The sequence below is a fragment of the Epinephelus lanceolatus genome, chromosome 19 (assembly GCF_041903045.1).
Source record: "Epinephelus lanceolatus isolate andai-2023 chromosome 19, ASM4190304v1, whole genome shotgun sequence".
Classification (NCBI taxonomy): Eukaryota; Metazoa; Chordata; class Actinopteri; order Perciformes; family Serranidae; genus Epinephelus; species Epinephelus lanceolatus.
Window position 1 is genome coordinate 36,698,229 of NC_135752.1, and position 16,972 is coordinate 36,715,200.

Genomic DNA, 16,972 nt, shown 5'->3' on the forward strand with positions numbered 1-16,972 from the left:
ATATCAAAAGAAATTGGTTGTGTTGTCATTATTTCAGAAAATCCATCTAAAACCTGGATCATATATATTCCAGAAATCAACTCCAGGTACGTATTTATCTTTTTTAAAATGGATGCAGAACATTTTGGAGATCAACTCTTCAATTCTGATCTCAGGGGGAAACAGATTAAGTTTTGTGAGCCTGATGGTTGGAATCGGAGACTGCACAGCCAAATTAACACTGTTGTTGGACTGTTTTTTTTCTCAATCACCCAGCCAAGAATTAACAGATATATTAACTGACCAGTTGGACTCACAACCGTCTGATTAAGACAAATAAATCATTGTATCTTTGACGAAATAAACACAAGATCCACTAGCTTTTCCCGTGAGCATACTCGACACACTCTCACTTATGCAAAGAATATTTCACCAGACATCGAATGGTTCCTTTTGATCAAGAAACGCCCCCTCATGCATCTTTGGTTTGGTTAAAAAAAATAGATTTAATCTACAGTCAAACTCAGCTGTGAAAACTGACCTTTTGTGTAAAATCAAAATTCAGTTACAGCAGCACAAAATCGTCTGTGCAATCTCCGAGTTATTTTATCGTATCCCAGAGCTTGTAGCACATTCTGCAGTCTTAAAGCTTTCATTGGTTTCTTGTTTGGTCGGTTGTTTCCTAGCTTATATATTGCATAATAGAAAACATACATCGTCTTCTAGTCTTTGGTATTTGGGCTAGTGTGTCAGCTTATTGTCCTAAAGGAGACGACAGCAGTGGAAGTCTATGATTCAAAGGTTTTTTTTCCCCAGTGAGGTTTTTATGTTTTATAGAGTTTACCCTTCAGCTTCGTTATGGATTCACGATGGATTTGCAAAAAGGCGGTTAGGCTACAAACAAGTCGTCGCAGTGAGCAGCCCCTCTCTCAGTTTGTCACCCTCGACAAAAGCAAAACAGACAAACAAACAAAAAGAAAATGTAAAAAGTTTGGTTTTCCTCCTCGCTTCGACCGGACGAAACCTCGACCCACGCCCGCAACCCCACCCCGTTATCTTCATCGCCCCGCCCCACCCTCAACCCCTCCCTGTCGCTTCCCCTCCCCTCCCCCTCCTCGCCATCTTATTATCACGCTTTGGTACAAGTGCTGGACGCCGAAGATTGGGCGCCGGGGCTGGCTCCGTCGTCTGTCCATTTGTCCAGGCTCCGGCGGCGGGCGTTCATGAAGAAGTTGCTGACGGTGGTGAGTTCGAGGCCCAGCTGCTGCGAGATGGTGAGCTGCATCTCCTTGGACGGCCGCTTGTTCTCCTTGAAGATGGCCAGAAGGGTGCGCCGCTGCAGGTCAGTGAAGACCAGCCGCGACTTCTTTGGCGTGTTGTTGCGGTCCTTCGCCGTGTCCTGCTCCTTCCGTTTGCACGCTGCGAGGAGGGAGGGGAGGAGATGGTGATGGGAAGAAGAGACAGAAAATAAAGTGTTAGTGTTTGTTTTGTTTGAACAACAGGTCAATATTGGAGGATTTAGCAGCGTGTCTTATATGAAACAAACTGAAGGTCTTATTGACACAAGTTCATATTCCTGTGTACATCTGTCTGTCTGTCTGTCTGTCTGTCTTCCACTGTATCTTTACTAAACCTCACCAACACAGTTGAGGTATTTCACTGATCTGGACACAATCAAAATCATATAAGATGTTAAATGCACAGTCCTGTAGCCAGAGACCATACAAACATTACATTTGTATGTTTTATATCATATCAACGTTTCTAAAGTGACGTAGCACATGAGATGACTTCATCTGGGGAAGAAGGAGATGGTGGATGGTGTGACACTTAGGTGAGAGGCCTGCCAAGCTGCAGACTACTCTTTGAGACCAACAAACGATAATCTCAGTTGTTTCTTAGCAAGTCATTGCTGCATTTTCAGCGGCTTTTTAGCAACCAAACATGGATGTTTTTTAGCGACCTGTTGCTGTAAGACCACTGGGAATAATGCTACAAAAAGTGGTTGTTTTTTACAAAGATATCACTGCATTCTCTGTAGGTACAATGTCATGAAAAGCGGTTGTTTTTACCTGACAGTGCTGCACTTCCTGCTCGGATAGTGCCATGAGTAGCAGTTGTCTTTTACCGAGACATTGCTACATTTTCTGCTGTTATGATGCCATGAAAAGCCATCGTTTTTTTACTGAGATATCACTGTGTTCTTTGCAGGTAGTGTCACAAAAATTGGTTGTTTTTAATTGATATTGCTGTATTTCCTGCTGGGATAGTGCCACAAATAGTGGTTGTCTTTTACCGAGACATTGCTACATTTCCTGCCAGTATAATGCCAGTAATCCCATTGTTTTTTTTTTGAACTGAGACATTGCTGCGTTACCTGCCAGGATAGTGCCATGAAAAGTGGTTGTTTTTTATGTGACAGCGTTGCACTTTTTACTGGGATAGTGCCATTGAAATTTGTTGTTTTTATTGCAATATCACTGTGTTCCCAGTAGGGTGTGCCACCAAAACAAGGAGTTTTAAACCAAAACCAAACCACAGCTTTTCCAAACCATAACTAAGTTGTTTTTGTCCCTAAACCTAAAGTTTCAATGTATCCCCTACATAATAACATACAAATGCAACATAGCCGTGGCTCACAGAAAAGTACAATGCCAACATTTATCCAGGCGATTGGGTTGAAAATGCAAAGTGAAAGTGTGAGATGCAGTTTAAAAATGAACGTGAAGTTACTGAGCGTGTTTTCACCCCTGACCTGTTGGGTTCAACTGGGTGGTTTGGTTAGGAAAAAAAGGTGAAACCATCGATTTAAGTTTTTGTTTTTGTTTGTTTTAAGTTTTTGTGCATTTTAGGACTGTACTTGTATCAATGACATTGATGTTCCCAACAGACCCCGAACTGTATAATATAATAAACTATAATAATATAATAGCAATAACACACCCTATAATGTGTCTGTTGTTGTGTCTCAGTCAGTCACTGAGGAGGAGGAGGAGGAGGAGGAGGAGCGTTTGATTTGATTATCTCTCTGAATTAAGTATGCACGACTCAGAGCTCGGCTGATCAGTACCAATCAGGTTATGGACTCAATTCAGTAATAAAACTATTATGTGAGGGGAAAATATCCTCACTGTTAAACACACACACACACACACACACACACACAGATTCACACACCCCTCCTCCCGTCTCCTCTCAGCTTCTTATCACAGCGTTTAGCGACCTGACGACAGATACAAATGACAGAGAGCAGCTTGTTGTTTCTCTGCTGCTCTCTGCCTGGTGATAAATGGTTGAGTAGTTTAAGAGCCTCATAATCAATACACATATATGATGTTTACACTCAGAGAAACATTCAAACCACAGGCTCCATGTTTTTTTATTTTTATGGCTGCAGCATTACATCAGATGGAAATATTCCATCATCTTAAGAGACATCTGGATCTCCGCTAGAATCCAAGACATGATGTCTACTCTTAATACAGTGTGCACACATGACCTGCTTTGAATGACACTGTGTTAGTGTTTGTTTAATTAGCACTGTGGCTAGTTGCTGGATGATATGACTCAGGTCTGCGTCTGTCTGTGTGACTCATTATATAGTAGATGGTGGTGATTCTTGGTGTTGTGTACTCTGGGTAAATAGGTGAATGTTATAAAGAATTCATGTTAATCCTCCAGGCTGCCAGGAGCCAAACTGCTGTGGCTGTAATACAGGTTGTCACTGACAGGTGGTACTATTGATCTCTGAATATGAAGAGTGCTGAGCCACAGACACACTGGGTTTAAAACATGTATTCAATATGTGTGTGTGTGTGTGTGTGTCACAGATACAGCGACAGAGACATGTCTGTTTTGAATCATCACAAAAAATGACAATAAATTTAAGTAAATTAAAGACAAACAGAAATAACACTGTAATGATAATAATAGTAATAGTATAAATATCAGCTTGATCTTTTAAATGTTTATTTAATTATTTTTTTGAATCTGTTTTTAATGAAACTATTTTATAAACTAGTTTCTTATATGTACTTTATTATTTTACTTTTTTTTAGTTTCTTTTTATTTCCCTTTTTTGCCTGAACACATGTTGAGCACAGTGACTATTCCCTATTTATATTTATTTATTTTGATTTTTTTTTTTTTGCGGAAACATAACCACACATTAAGCACAATGACTATTCCCTATTTTTATTTTTATTTTTATTTTGCCTAAACATAACCATGCATTAAGCACAATGACTATTCCCTATTTTTTTTATTTTATTTTGCCTAAACATAACCACGCATTAAGCACAATGACTATTCCCTATTTTTATGTTTTTATTTTTTATTTTTTTTGCCAAAACATAACCACGCATTAAGCACAATGATTATGCTCTATTTTTATTTTTTTATTTCATTTTTTTTGCCTAAACATAACCACGCATTAAGCACAATGACTGTTCCCTATTTTTATTTTTTTATTTATTTATTTTTTGCCAAAACATAACCACGCATTAAGCACAATGACTATTCCCTATTTTTATGTTTTTATTTATTTATTTTTTTTGCCAAAACATAACCACGCATTAAGCACAATGATTATGCTCTATTTTTATTTTTTATTTCATTTTTTTGCCAAAACATAACCACACATTAAGCACAATGACTATTCCCTAGTTTTATTTTTATTTTTTTTTTTGCCAAAACATAACCACACATTAAGCACAATGACTATTCCCTATTTTTATTTTTTTATTTTATTTTTTTGCCAAAACATAACCACGCATTAAGCACAATGATTATTCCCTATTTTTATTTATTTATTTTTATTGCTTTTGCCTAAAAATGACCACACGATAACCACAGTGACTAATCCCTTTTTTGTTCCAAATTTGACTCTAGAGCTGAGGATTATTAATTATATTATCATTTTTATTTTATTTTATTTTATTTTGATTTATTTATTTATTACCAGATTTACTTAGAATATTTAAATAGGTTGGACACAAACATGTTATTGCAGATACACAGGCCATATAATATGGTATACACTAAAGGCTCATCAGCTTGAGCACAGAATTGTGTCACAGTTTTGTTCTTGTTTATTCAGAGTCCAAACCTGAAACGATCTTGGACGTTGGACTCGACTATTTACAGGCTGATCTTTGTGATAAAACATCTGACTGTGAGCTGAAGTCTGTTTTTGTGCGGCTGAACTGTTAATGACTGTTGTCACGACCTTTCTTTTTTCTCCCAGAAACCCAAATCTGTGTCAAACCATTATTGAAACAAGGGAGAACATGAAAGCAACTGTTGTTTTCACTGCTAGTAAACCCACAGCTATTCCTAACTGCTGCTGTCATGGTCTTTCTACAACTCTGCATGCTGCTACAACTCCTAATTTTCTATTTGCTACCACTGTACCTGTACGACAGGTAATAACATCTGTGTAGAGGCAACAATTCATCTACTGTAGGCTTAAATCGTGAATTTCAAATTTCCTCCGTCAGCTCTAATGATGGGAAAAAATCCCGGCTTTACCATCATAAAATAATGTGATAACAATAATAACAAAATAAAACTAAACTACATGAAAATAATAGAAACACTTAAGTTAAAGCAAATGTAAAAAAGCATAAAACACAATAAAAGCATGAAATGAGTGAAATGGTAAAACCAGAAGACACATATTAAATATTCACAAAAAGCTTTGTCATAAAATTGTTAACGTATGATTTACTAATATTAGAGATCAAAATATGTTGAAATATATGTCAGTATATCTTAAATATATGAATATGTTGATGTCTATAATTAAAGCTACAGAAATAAATGTTCATATATATAGTTATATAATTCTTTTGTGCGCTTTTGTAGTGTTTGTTTTGCACCTGTCATTTCCTGCCTGGCCTTGTGTTGATCATCATGAAGCTCTGGTAGCTGTGAGTAACTGGAGGTACTTCCACCTGACAGAAGAGAGTATACAGGGTTTTATTTTTCCATGCATATTCCATGCATGCAGATTAATTAAACACCACTGAAGGTTTACAGTTATGAGTGACTGCAGCTGCCACGTGTCGTTTGCACTTTGATTTACACATTTCAGTTTGCACTTCCCGATGGCCGCCAGTCACAAAAAGTTTCCTTTCCTAAATGTAGTTGTACATATGTACTAAAACCAAGGTCCTGTATCGGCACCATAGTGTCAAAAACATTTCTAAACATACTCGGCTATAAACTGGGACTTCCCAAACCAAAACAACAACCAAAAAAACCCTTTAAACCTAATGATTTTTAGCTCAGGTGTCTGGTTGTTATTTGATCCTGAAATCACCAAATCAGTGCTCACTCAGTAATATAACAAGTTCCCTTTTAGACACGGCATATGTAACATTGCTGGCTTCATCCTTGTGTTTCAGTTATGTCTTTCTCTCTTTAGATATAGGTGTCTATTACATAAATGCTCCATAATGACTTCATTCGGACTGGATTTTATCACATCTGACAGTGCACCAGCAGAGAATGACATTAAAGGTATACTGGTCGGCAGATTTTAAACAGTATCACCAGTGAAAATGAAAGTGAGAGCCAACATCAGCTTTGTCCGCTCACCTTTTAGCCTTGTTTTATTTGCCTCTGTGCCAACGATAGCTGTGGCCTGAGGCGTTATGTTTTCAGGGTGTCCCCACATATGTACGTCCCATCCTTGTGAGCGTGATATCTCAAGAACGCCTCAAGGGAATTTCTCCCAATTTGGCACAAAGGTTGACTTGGAATCGAAGATGAACTGATTAGATTTTGGTGGTCAAAGGTCGAGGTTACTATGACCTTGCGTCCATCTCATTCTTGTGAACGCAATATATTACAAAAAAGGTTGAGGGAACTTTCTTAATATTTGGCACAAATGTCCACTTGTACTCAACAAAGAATTTATTGGATTTCGGTGGTCAAAGGTCAAAGTCAGTGTGACCTCACAAAACAAGTTTGTGGCCTTTACTCAAGAATTCATATGCTAATCATGACAAAACTTCACAAAAATGTCTAACAGTATAAAATAATGAAGTGATGACATTTTATATCCAAAAGGTCAAAGGTCAACTTCACTGTGACATCATAATGTTCTGCACAGAACACTTCTTTGGCCATTACTAGACGTCATAACTCAACAGAAGGGGAGACATTTGTCCAGATACTGAATTGGTGACTAATCTTGGGTGTCCACCTTGAAACTGTGCTGATTGTATAGATCTTCTGTGTGTGAAGCATCCATGTTTTCACAGACATGGATGGACACTGTAAGAGTATGAGAGCGGACTAGTTTTTGTTTTGTTTTTTCTCTGCGCTGCATCTGAGGTTTGCGTGCTTACAGTCCAGCACCTGGTCGCCATCAAGTTCAGACTTTGCCTGCATGCTGTGCCCAGAAATGACCTGAACACAACAAAATAAGCGATAAAATAAAGCAGGCAGAGGGTGATGATTTGATTGATGTATGGTTTTCACTCTTGCTCAATACTGGACCAGTTTCAAAAATAGTTTTCTCCATCACACACAAAAAAATAGGTAGTAGGGATGAATTAAGTTTGTACACAAACTACATTAAAGCATTTTGCTGGATACATTCATGGAGGCAGTACTAGTGTGATTGTTTTAGTTGTATAAGTGTATTCTCTTTTTCACCTCCTTGCTGCATTGCAAGACAGACACAAATAATCTACAATGAGAAATATCTTGTCAACAAACAACAATTTAAACAAATATTTCAGATAGGTTAACAAATATTTAATGAAAAGACGAAATGCTGAAATGCTACTTAAAATATTATGGATAGATTTCTAATGTACACCTTTCCCTCCCTGTCTCTCCCTTTTCTGCTTACTGTAGCTCGATGAAAAACAGCTCGGCAGCAGTTCACCCCAGACTTTAAAAAAAGTGCAAACACATTTACGTGTAAAAAGGGAGCAATCAAAATCACCCACCCACACAAACGCAGTGCGCCGTCAATGGAGAAAGAGCACGCTCGAGTGATTCAATCAGGCTTTTTTCCCCTTTGGTCGAGGTTACAGTGAGGATCAAATACGCAATTATATTATTCAAAAGGGGTTTACCAGTTTGAGAAGGGGGGAGAGTGAGGAGGGGGGAGGGGTGGTTTTTCTTTAAAGGTAAGGGTTGAATCAATGGGATCAATAAAGCAGGGTTCGTCTGTCTTTCATCAGCTCTCTCACTCTCTCTCGCAGACATCAGTGTGTTGCTAAATGTGTCTCTAACTGCAAACGAGATCAGAAGAAAATACAGAGAATCTCTTGCCTTCTCTATTCTCTCTCTCCATGAGTCAGCTGTCACAGAGCGCCTCCCTCGTCTTTTATTAGACACAATCATTGTTAATTAAAACTGCAATCGCAGTTGTCATTATTATTCTCCTAACAGCACAGCCATCATTACATCATCATCTTTATAACCACGTCAAACATATCCAGATTCACCTACATGTATCTGTAGCATAATGTTAGTGATTATACCATTGTCTTGGTGAATTCTCGGCTCTAATTGGCTTCAGGGTGTACGTTAAAAAACTGATACTGGACACCTACTAAGTGGTTCTGGTGAAATACATAACAGTATCTGCATCTGTTATCTGTTTACAATTAATTTCCAATACTGATTATAGTCCTTCAGTGCCTCGTCCTCTGAACACCACTGGATGGAGACTGTAACACACCCTGCATCCTACTACTCCACCCCTATGAACATAAGCAATAATTTCCCTTCCCATTCGCTATTCAGCTCGCTACTTCAGGCTGTGGCCGATGGTAACATTACACACAGGGTATCGGTTGTTGCTGCAAAACCTTAATTTGGGGACAGAGATATGGTTGGACAGATAAACAGTCTTGCTAAAAAAGACATACTGTCAAATTATATTTACTGTTTCTCAGCTGTATGCAATGGTATTGACTTTGAATCTTGCTAGCTTAATGTTAGCTTTCCAGCTAATAGGCCAAAGGGTCCCACAAGCTGGGCAGACTAGAATATCTCCTGTTACTAGGTCGTAACCTAAGTTTGTCCTATTTACTTGAGTAAATAGGACAAATTATTTATCGTTATCGTTTCGATTAGGGCTGCCACTAACGATTATTTTCATTGTCGACTAATCTGTCGATTATTTATTCGATTAGTCGACTAATCATTTCATCGAAAAATGTGTTAAAATGTTGAAAAATGTCGGTCTGTCTTGCCCAAACCCCAAAATCACGTCATCTAATGTCTTGTTTCATACTCACGCCAAAGGATTTTAGTTCACTGTCACGGGAGAGTGTGTAAAGCTGCCAATATCTGAACGTAAGAAGCTGCAATAAAAGTATTTTGGGGTACTTTTATAGTACTTTTCTATGAAAAATGACTCAAACCGATTAGTTGACTACTAAAATAGTCACCGATTATTTTTATAGTCGATTAGTCATCGATTAATCGACTAATCGTGGCAGCCCTAGTTTTGATTACATAAGATCCTTATGGGCGGCAATGATTGTTGCATGTATTACGTAAACCCCCAGGTGTAACCAAGGGAACGCTGCAGATATCTCACCAAAACACACCCAGTTTTGGTGGCACAACTGCCGTTAGAGATGCCGGCAATGTCTTGCTGAAAAACAACCAGTTTTGCTGTTTGTTGGTCTCAAACGGTGCTCTGCAGCTTTACAGCTGTCTCACCTAAGTCTCACGCCATCCACCATCCATCTCCCAATGACAAAGGCAGCTCATATACATGTATTCAGAACTGCATCACTTTAGAAACATTGATATGATACATATAAATGTACAGATGTTACATAACCATGGTTTGCAGAGACGTACACTGCCATCATTTTCTTCGGGCGAGTGGGCTGATGGTCCATACGCACATCAGTACGATTATAAACTGTGCTTTTCCTGCTTTGTTCCCGTGTGCTAAAGCAATGTTATGAAAAAATCTGTCCAATCAAAAGAAAAAGCCCTGTCTAGAGCATGACAAACCAACAGACAGCTATATAACCATGACCCTGAACTACACAAAGAAGAAGTAGACGAAAAAGCTGGTCAATAAGAACCCTGAAAAATAAAGCTATTAGCAGAGGGCTATCTGGGGCAGTGACGTCCATAGCACTTTTTTCCACACCTTTTTTCCTCAATATATTTGAAGAGTCACGTAACAATTCTATTAAAACATGTTAAATGGCCACAACTGCCATTGCATAAAATGTCGCCTTACAGAGGAAGTAATGGCACACACTCTGATATAACAAGCCAAAGAACTCGGCCTATGTTTTCCACGTCTATGTGTCAACACTGAAAACAGAGTTTATAAAATCCCTGAGCTTCATGCTGGATCTGTTTTTTAGCAAACAACAGCACATCTGGCAACCTGTGCTGTAGCTGAAGATGCTGCACAGAAAAATTAGGTGTCCACCAACCGGATAAACTGCTACTAGACTGAGTGTTAATTAGTGAGCTTTAGAGGCGTCGAGAGGTGTATTTTCTAACCTTGGGTGTAACCAGGCTAACTGTTTTCCCTGCTTGCGGTCTTTATGCTAAGCTGGGCTAGGCTCATGACGTCCTGACTCCAGCTCTGCATACACAAACATGACATTGATTCTCATTCTCAGAAAGGAAACAAATAGTTTTGGAGGATTATTAATGTGCACCTCCTCCTGTACTGCCTTAATATGCATATTCAGCACATCCAATGCATCAAAACATTGTTTTCTAGTTGGAGCCGCACCTCGTTTTCAAACTGTATGGTTTGACTAAAATGAACAATGACAGCAATATAGTCCACGATGAGCAGCACTAAAATCAACCTGCGTAGTTGTCCCTCCATTGTGACATTAGAAAGTGTCACATTTATCTTGCAAGTGTACTCTTCTTCAATGTTTGCTTTACTTCCTGGATTTTTCCCACATGGAAATTCTGACCAATCAAGAGCAGCTTTCTCACACAAGGCATTTGATCTGGTCCTCTTGTAAATGCTGCCGTGAGAACACGAACCAACTCTAGGCAATTATACAACTTTGGAACAACATGAGTCCCTGATTCAGACCAAAGGAGACGACTCTAGGTCTGAAAGCACCCTACGAGTTACAAGCTGCAAGTTACAAGTTGCTGACACAATCTCAGATAACGACTCCAATACATCTAAATAAGTGGTGGAATGATCCTTTTTGAGTCAGACTCAGACATTAACCACATCTGTTCACATCCATTGAGAAACACAAGACCTAAAAACACAATCAGCTGTTAACACCCACTGCTGACCAAAAGGTCAAGCCTTCCAATATGGCAGCTGAGAGGCATTATTCCACCTTAAAGCCTTTTCTCTATTCACTTAAATGGGGTTGAGTCAAGTGCTGCGCCTTGAGAGCTGGTAACACTCAGCGAACACGTCAGTGCATGATACAGAGGTTTTAAGAGTTGAGGGCTGCTAAACGTCAATAGAAACGTCAAGGTGATGTTTTATTGAAGCAGCAGCCATTTCAAGTGAATACGGAGAAACAGAACAAACAGAGCAGAGAGGTTAGGCTGAGGAAAGAGGATATAGAGGAAGAAAGAAGGAAGATGAGGAGTGTGGAGACGAGAAAGAAGTTAGGAGACAAGCTGAAAATGGGAAGATGAAGAGGCATGACTAGAAAGATTACTTTAAAGTTTACTTTAGTTAATAAATTGTTGTTGAGTTGAACTCTCATATGGACTCCCTCCTTGTCACATACCATGGTCCCACATCATTTGTTGGTAGTATATAGTGGCTATGGGCAATGACTCCTTAGATTCAATACATTAAACATGTGGTGTCCCTCAGGGCTCCAACTTAGGCCCAGTTCTTCTCAGCCTGTGGCACTCCATTATTGGGAAAACACAACATGAATTTCCATAGCTACGCAGACAGTACCCAGTAGGGGTGTTAATCTACAGGCACCTCACGATTCAGAGGGCAACAATTCGATGATGAAACATCACACGATGCCTCACAATGCAGGTTGATGCATCAACATTTTCCCAGCTGACACTGGGCAAGAGGCGGGGTAGACCCTGGACAGGTTGCCAGACTATCACAACCACCACAACCATTCACACTCACATTCACATCTACAACTATTTTAGAGTCACCATTTATCTTTGGATTGTGGGAGGAAGCCAGAGTACCTGGAGAACCCTCCACCCCTCGAATCAGGAACCCTCTTGCTGTGAGGCGACAATGCTAACCATTGGACCACCGTGCCGCCCATACTGTAATATGTGACTGAAAACAGTATGCAATTTACAGTATGCGTGGCTATGCTGTGTTGTTATTTACTTTATCTTGTAGCTAGTGTTCACTCCAGGGAAAGCCAAGACGCTGAGCAGGCCAGGTGCAGTTTTTTTTAAGTAAAACAGATAGACAGAGTTATTTTCTTCGCCACAGAGTTGTTTTAAGTTGGTTAATTCTGCAACGTGTTGGTCAGCTGCTCTCATTTGCTTTTAATTAATGTTCGTCTCTGGGTGAAGGCAGAAGAAAATATTCACAATATACTGGAATTAACATCATATTTTGCATGCACATAAGACCGCGGCTTGGGCCGCATTTTCCTGACAGAACCTGACCCGACAGTTATAACCGAGCGCTGCCCGACCCTGACAGACTTTCTGATTTTTAAGTCCGAACCTGACCTATTGTAAATCCCACATATTTTACATTTTACAAAACCAACAACTTCGTTATGATCTGCATTGACGACTACATCAAAATGCCTCAATACCAGCGATTTTCCTGCGTGGTTTTTGGCAGTTTTAAACTTTCCTGATAGCAAGTTTTGTCTAGTGTCCTCCGTTTTCATTCGTTCAGTCTCAATATTAACCACCTCCTGGCTCAAATGTAACTATTGGCTTGTGTTGCGTTCAGGCATTGTCACGTAAATAACTAATTCCAACACTTGAAGAGGCCATAGCACAACACAGCAGCATGTCAAGTGGGCCAAACCCGAACAGAACCTGAGCAAAATTTCTGATTTGTTATCCCAACCTGGCCCGACCCGTTGGGATCCGATTGGTCCCGTTGGGCTCTGGTCGGGTATCCACACTCTAATGCATACTCTTATCGTGACGGCCCATCGGCAGATGGAGACATGGAATACAATGTTGGGTGATTCTGACAGTTTAAAGCTCATATTGATGATATGCAGATATTACCCTGCATCCCGACAATATACTTCATGCTTGCCTTACAAACGTAATTATGTAGACATTAAATTAACACAAGATTACAACCCCTGTCCTTTGTGAAGGTAAATTACAAGTCAGCTCTAGCGTGTCTGCACTGTAGGCCGTCTTGGTGCTGCGCTGCTCTTGCGGTTGAGTCCTGCCTCTTTCCTTCTGTTAACATCACATTATTTATAAACATTTAGATAATTGATTATTTTTATTTGTGAATCGATGTTCAATCGTCCATGTCCGCATTGTGATGCATCTAAGAACTGATCATTTCCCCACCACTAATACTCAGCTGACAACTTGATTACATTCGTTTGACATATCTTTGGATGAAAGAACTTCTGACAGCTAAACATTTAAAGTATTATTAGTATTAAATATTACATACTTTAAAACATTGCTTTTTCCTGTTTGTGTCTGTTTTATATATTACTATTAATATTTTATTATTTACTTATTACATTAGATTGCCTATTGCCTTATTGACTGTTATTAAAAAACAGTGTGACTCATACAGATGTAGTCAGTCTCAGTCATCACTTATGACCTACTCCTAGTGTGTGATGGTGTATCTATCTGCAGAGACTCTGCCCTCTGCCTGCATTTTCTTATTTTCGTCTTATTTTGCTGTGTTTGGGACGTTCCTGGGTATAGCACACAGTTGAGGCCAGGACTTAACATAAAGGTAGCGACCAGATGCCAGACCGTAAGCAGTCTGGGATTGACTTTCACTTTCACTGGTAATACTGTTTACAAACCGTAACAGCCAATCCCTGCATGGTATACCTTTTAAAGTTTATTAAAAGTAAAAGTTTATAGAGAGGAAGTGAGTGAGCCAGCAAGCTTTGGTTTCATTTTACAGACAGAGAGAAGGAGGGTGGAGAAAGAGGAGCTCAGCAGAGTCATTAGAGACTGTTTTCATCCTCACCACAAAGATAGATCACAGCCTGGCAGCTTTATCATGACAGCCTCAGTCTCCACAGTGCCCTGCATGTGTCCTGTTGCTGATGGACACAGTTTCCCACCATGCAATATGTAACGGAAAATGTCTGTTACATACTTAAATTCTCCTCCATCTCAATTTCAGAAATGGAGATACTGACAAGTGACAAAAATACTCTGTTAGTCTGAATGTAGACCCGTCAATACTTTTTTTCTCCACGTGCCACACTTTAATGTTGTCAGCTCTTGTACTTGTTTGTAATCTTTTTTTTTGTAAGCTGAAAAACAATGTTCAGCCATCAGTCGGCAACTCTATGGCCCATTCCTATTTCTTACTTTTATCCCCTACTTCCTGTTTTCGATTGTTTCTTTGCCCCTCAGAACAGGGTTACAAACAGTAGTGGTTGAAATCTCCCCCTATGAAATGGGACAGTCCTTCAAGACCCTGATACGTCATCATGAGTAGTCGCTGGCTTTAGATAGAAAAGCATGGCCGCTCATGATTTGTTCCCAACTTAACTTTCACGGCAGCAATCGATCAAACAAGTCACCAAATAAAAAAGAACACTGCTTTATCACCAGGCTACTAGCGGTGCTCTACAGGCTAACATTAGCTACTAGCCTGCCAGTCTGCACTGATATTAGAGGAGAAGTGCAGCAACTTTGCTGCTAGACTTAAATTTTGGGCGTCATATGTCATCAAGAGGGGAAGTCATGGAATTATGTCAAAATGCAGGATCTGTCATACACAAATCAGCAATAACAATGTCATGTTTGCTTGCTAGCTAGTTAGCAGCTGAGTCATTAGCATACTACTCGTGATTTTTGTTTGTTTTGCATGAAAAGAAAACTGACTGCAATATACTGAAACATTACAACAACAACATTAAACTAAGAGAATACAATGGTTATTGTAATTCTTAAGCATTTATTAACCAAGAAACTACATTTGTGTGTTTCCTTGTTGCTTGTGCCTCCATCTTTGCCAGTTTGGAGTGCGCCTCTTAAAAACCGCTGTTTAAAGGGCCTTGTAGCCCAAACTCTTCACCTTACCCATCTATCCCAACAAGAATCAGGACACCCAAGCCCTAGGTATGAACATGCAAAATGGAAGGGTGTCCACTGAGGCGTATTTTTTTTCTGGAGCCAGTGTATTTATTGAATTATTTGCGTAGTGCCAGCATTGTGAGGAGGCATTGATTGTCTGTTTTGTGCTTTTTTGTGCTGAGAGTTGAAAAATGCTCAACTTTGGGTGCTTGTCACTGCCAATTTTTGCCAGTCAATTTCATCGTAGAGGGGACAAATACCACAAAGACCAACTGTCACATCTTACATATACAAATACTGCAACAACAACGGAGGAGAAATATGTTCATATCCTTAACTTTAGGTAAAACACTGCGCTTGTGACTGTCTCTTCTTACCAATCAATTCCACTGTAGAAGGGACAAATACCACAAAGAACAAATGTCACATCTTACAGAAATTCTTAACAACAATGGAGGAGAAATATGTTTATATACTTAATATGTTGCCTCTCTTGACCCCACAGACTGGAGGGTCCGTCCTTGCTCCCTACATGCTTCAGCCTTCCCTTCATCCACAGTGAGTACTATGCCTTGCGCTGCCAGTTTTACTTCTGCTGTAATTCTGTAGCAACCAGATGGAAACCAAACGCCTCTGCTTCCACCTGGGTGTTTCCTGAGGAGCACCTGGTGTCTTCAGCTGGGAAAACACTTTGGTGGGCACGGGGCAAGGGGTGTATTGGGATTAGTCTAGCTGTCACCAAGTTTCATATTTAAACCTACTTGCATGTCAGACTGACCGATAATGAAAGACACAATGAGAGCTGTGTGACCTTAAAACAGGTGTTTCTTCGCCATCAGATTCTGTACAAAACTCCCCATCACCTTGTTCAATATAACGAAGGGCTCCTGCCAGATCAGTAGACGCTAATAGCTAGTTATGCACTCTGAGCTAACAGGGAGGTTTCCTTCTTGGGATGTTGACCGTTTTCCTCATTTATCATTTTCATGGGCAGACGCAGACAGAGATAAAAGCGAGAGATTGAGATGAAGAGGTAGAGACTGAGAAGAGCGACAGAGCAACACAATGAGAGATTAAAAGAGGAGAGCAGAGAGTTTGGGGATCAATATCGCTGAATATAAACCACAGATGTCTGTCAGGACTCCACAGACTCAGACAGACGGGTTTCTTTCTGTAAGAAAAAAGGATTTATAGCACAAAGGTTTGCCATCAGCTGGAGAGCTCCGCCTTCGTCTTTATCTGCTGTGTCTTATGTCCTGAGTTTCTTTGTCATTTAGTCTTTTATTGCTGTCTTGCCTTTTCTTCTGTCTTTCATCACTACTTTCTCCATCTTCTCCTCTCCTTCCTTCATCTCATTTTTTTCTTCACTGGCTCGTTTTTGTCTCGTCTGTCATCTATCCTTTGCATCTTCCTTGTCGTCTCTTTCACTGTCTCTCTTTGTCTCCATTATCTCCCTTAACTCTCCTCTCCATTGTCTTTCCTTTCCTGTCTTCCTCCCTAACTCTTTTTTCTCCTCTTCTCTCCCTTCCTGTCTCCTTGCCTCTGTGTCTCCTTCCTCTCCTTCATCTTCCTGCCCCTCCTACCTCTCTGTCTCTCTCTTCCCCTCCCTCTTCCTCCTTTCTCTGTCTCTCCTCCTCCTCCTCCTCCTCCTCTCTCTGTATCTTTTTTTTATTGCACCATTACCACTTAAGCCTTGGTATCCATTACACAGAGGGCATATAAGTGCAGGGTAAGTAGTAAAGTCGCCCTTCAACATACACTTCGCCGCTCGTGTGTGGCGCCACATTTGGACGCTTCG

The 16,972-nt window shown here is 39.9% G+C and overlaps 1 protein-coding gene across 3 annotated transcripts in view; it reads right to left on the reverse strand.

Annotated features, from left to right (window-relative positions):
* The window catches only part of onecut2 (one cut homeobox 2), a 111,329-nt gene that overhangs the window by 58,037 nt on the left and 36,320 nt on the right, over positions 1-16,972 (reverse strand). Inside the window, exons 2-3 of one of the 3 annotated variants that reach the window (XM_033646976.2) lie at positions 5,859-5,933; positions 1,060-1,398 (exon numbers count right to left, since the gene is read on the reverse strand). The exons of 1 other annotated variant lie outside the window; for it this stretch is intronic. In XM_033646976.2, coding sequence (XP_033502867.1) covers positions 1,109-1,398; positions 5,859-5,933 — 365 coding nt within the window. In that variant the 3' untranslated portion in view covers positions 1,060-1,108. Of the gene's footprint in view, positions 1-1,059; positions 1,399-5,858; positions 5,934-16,972 lie in introns of those variants that run through there. One more of the 3 variants, XM_033646977.2, reaches the window with a different exon arrangement.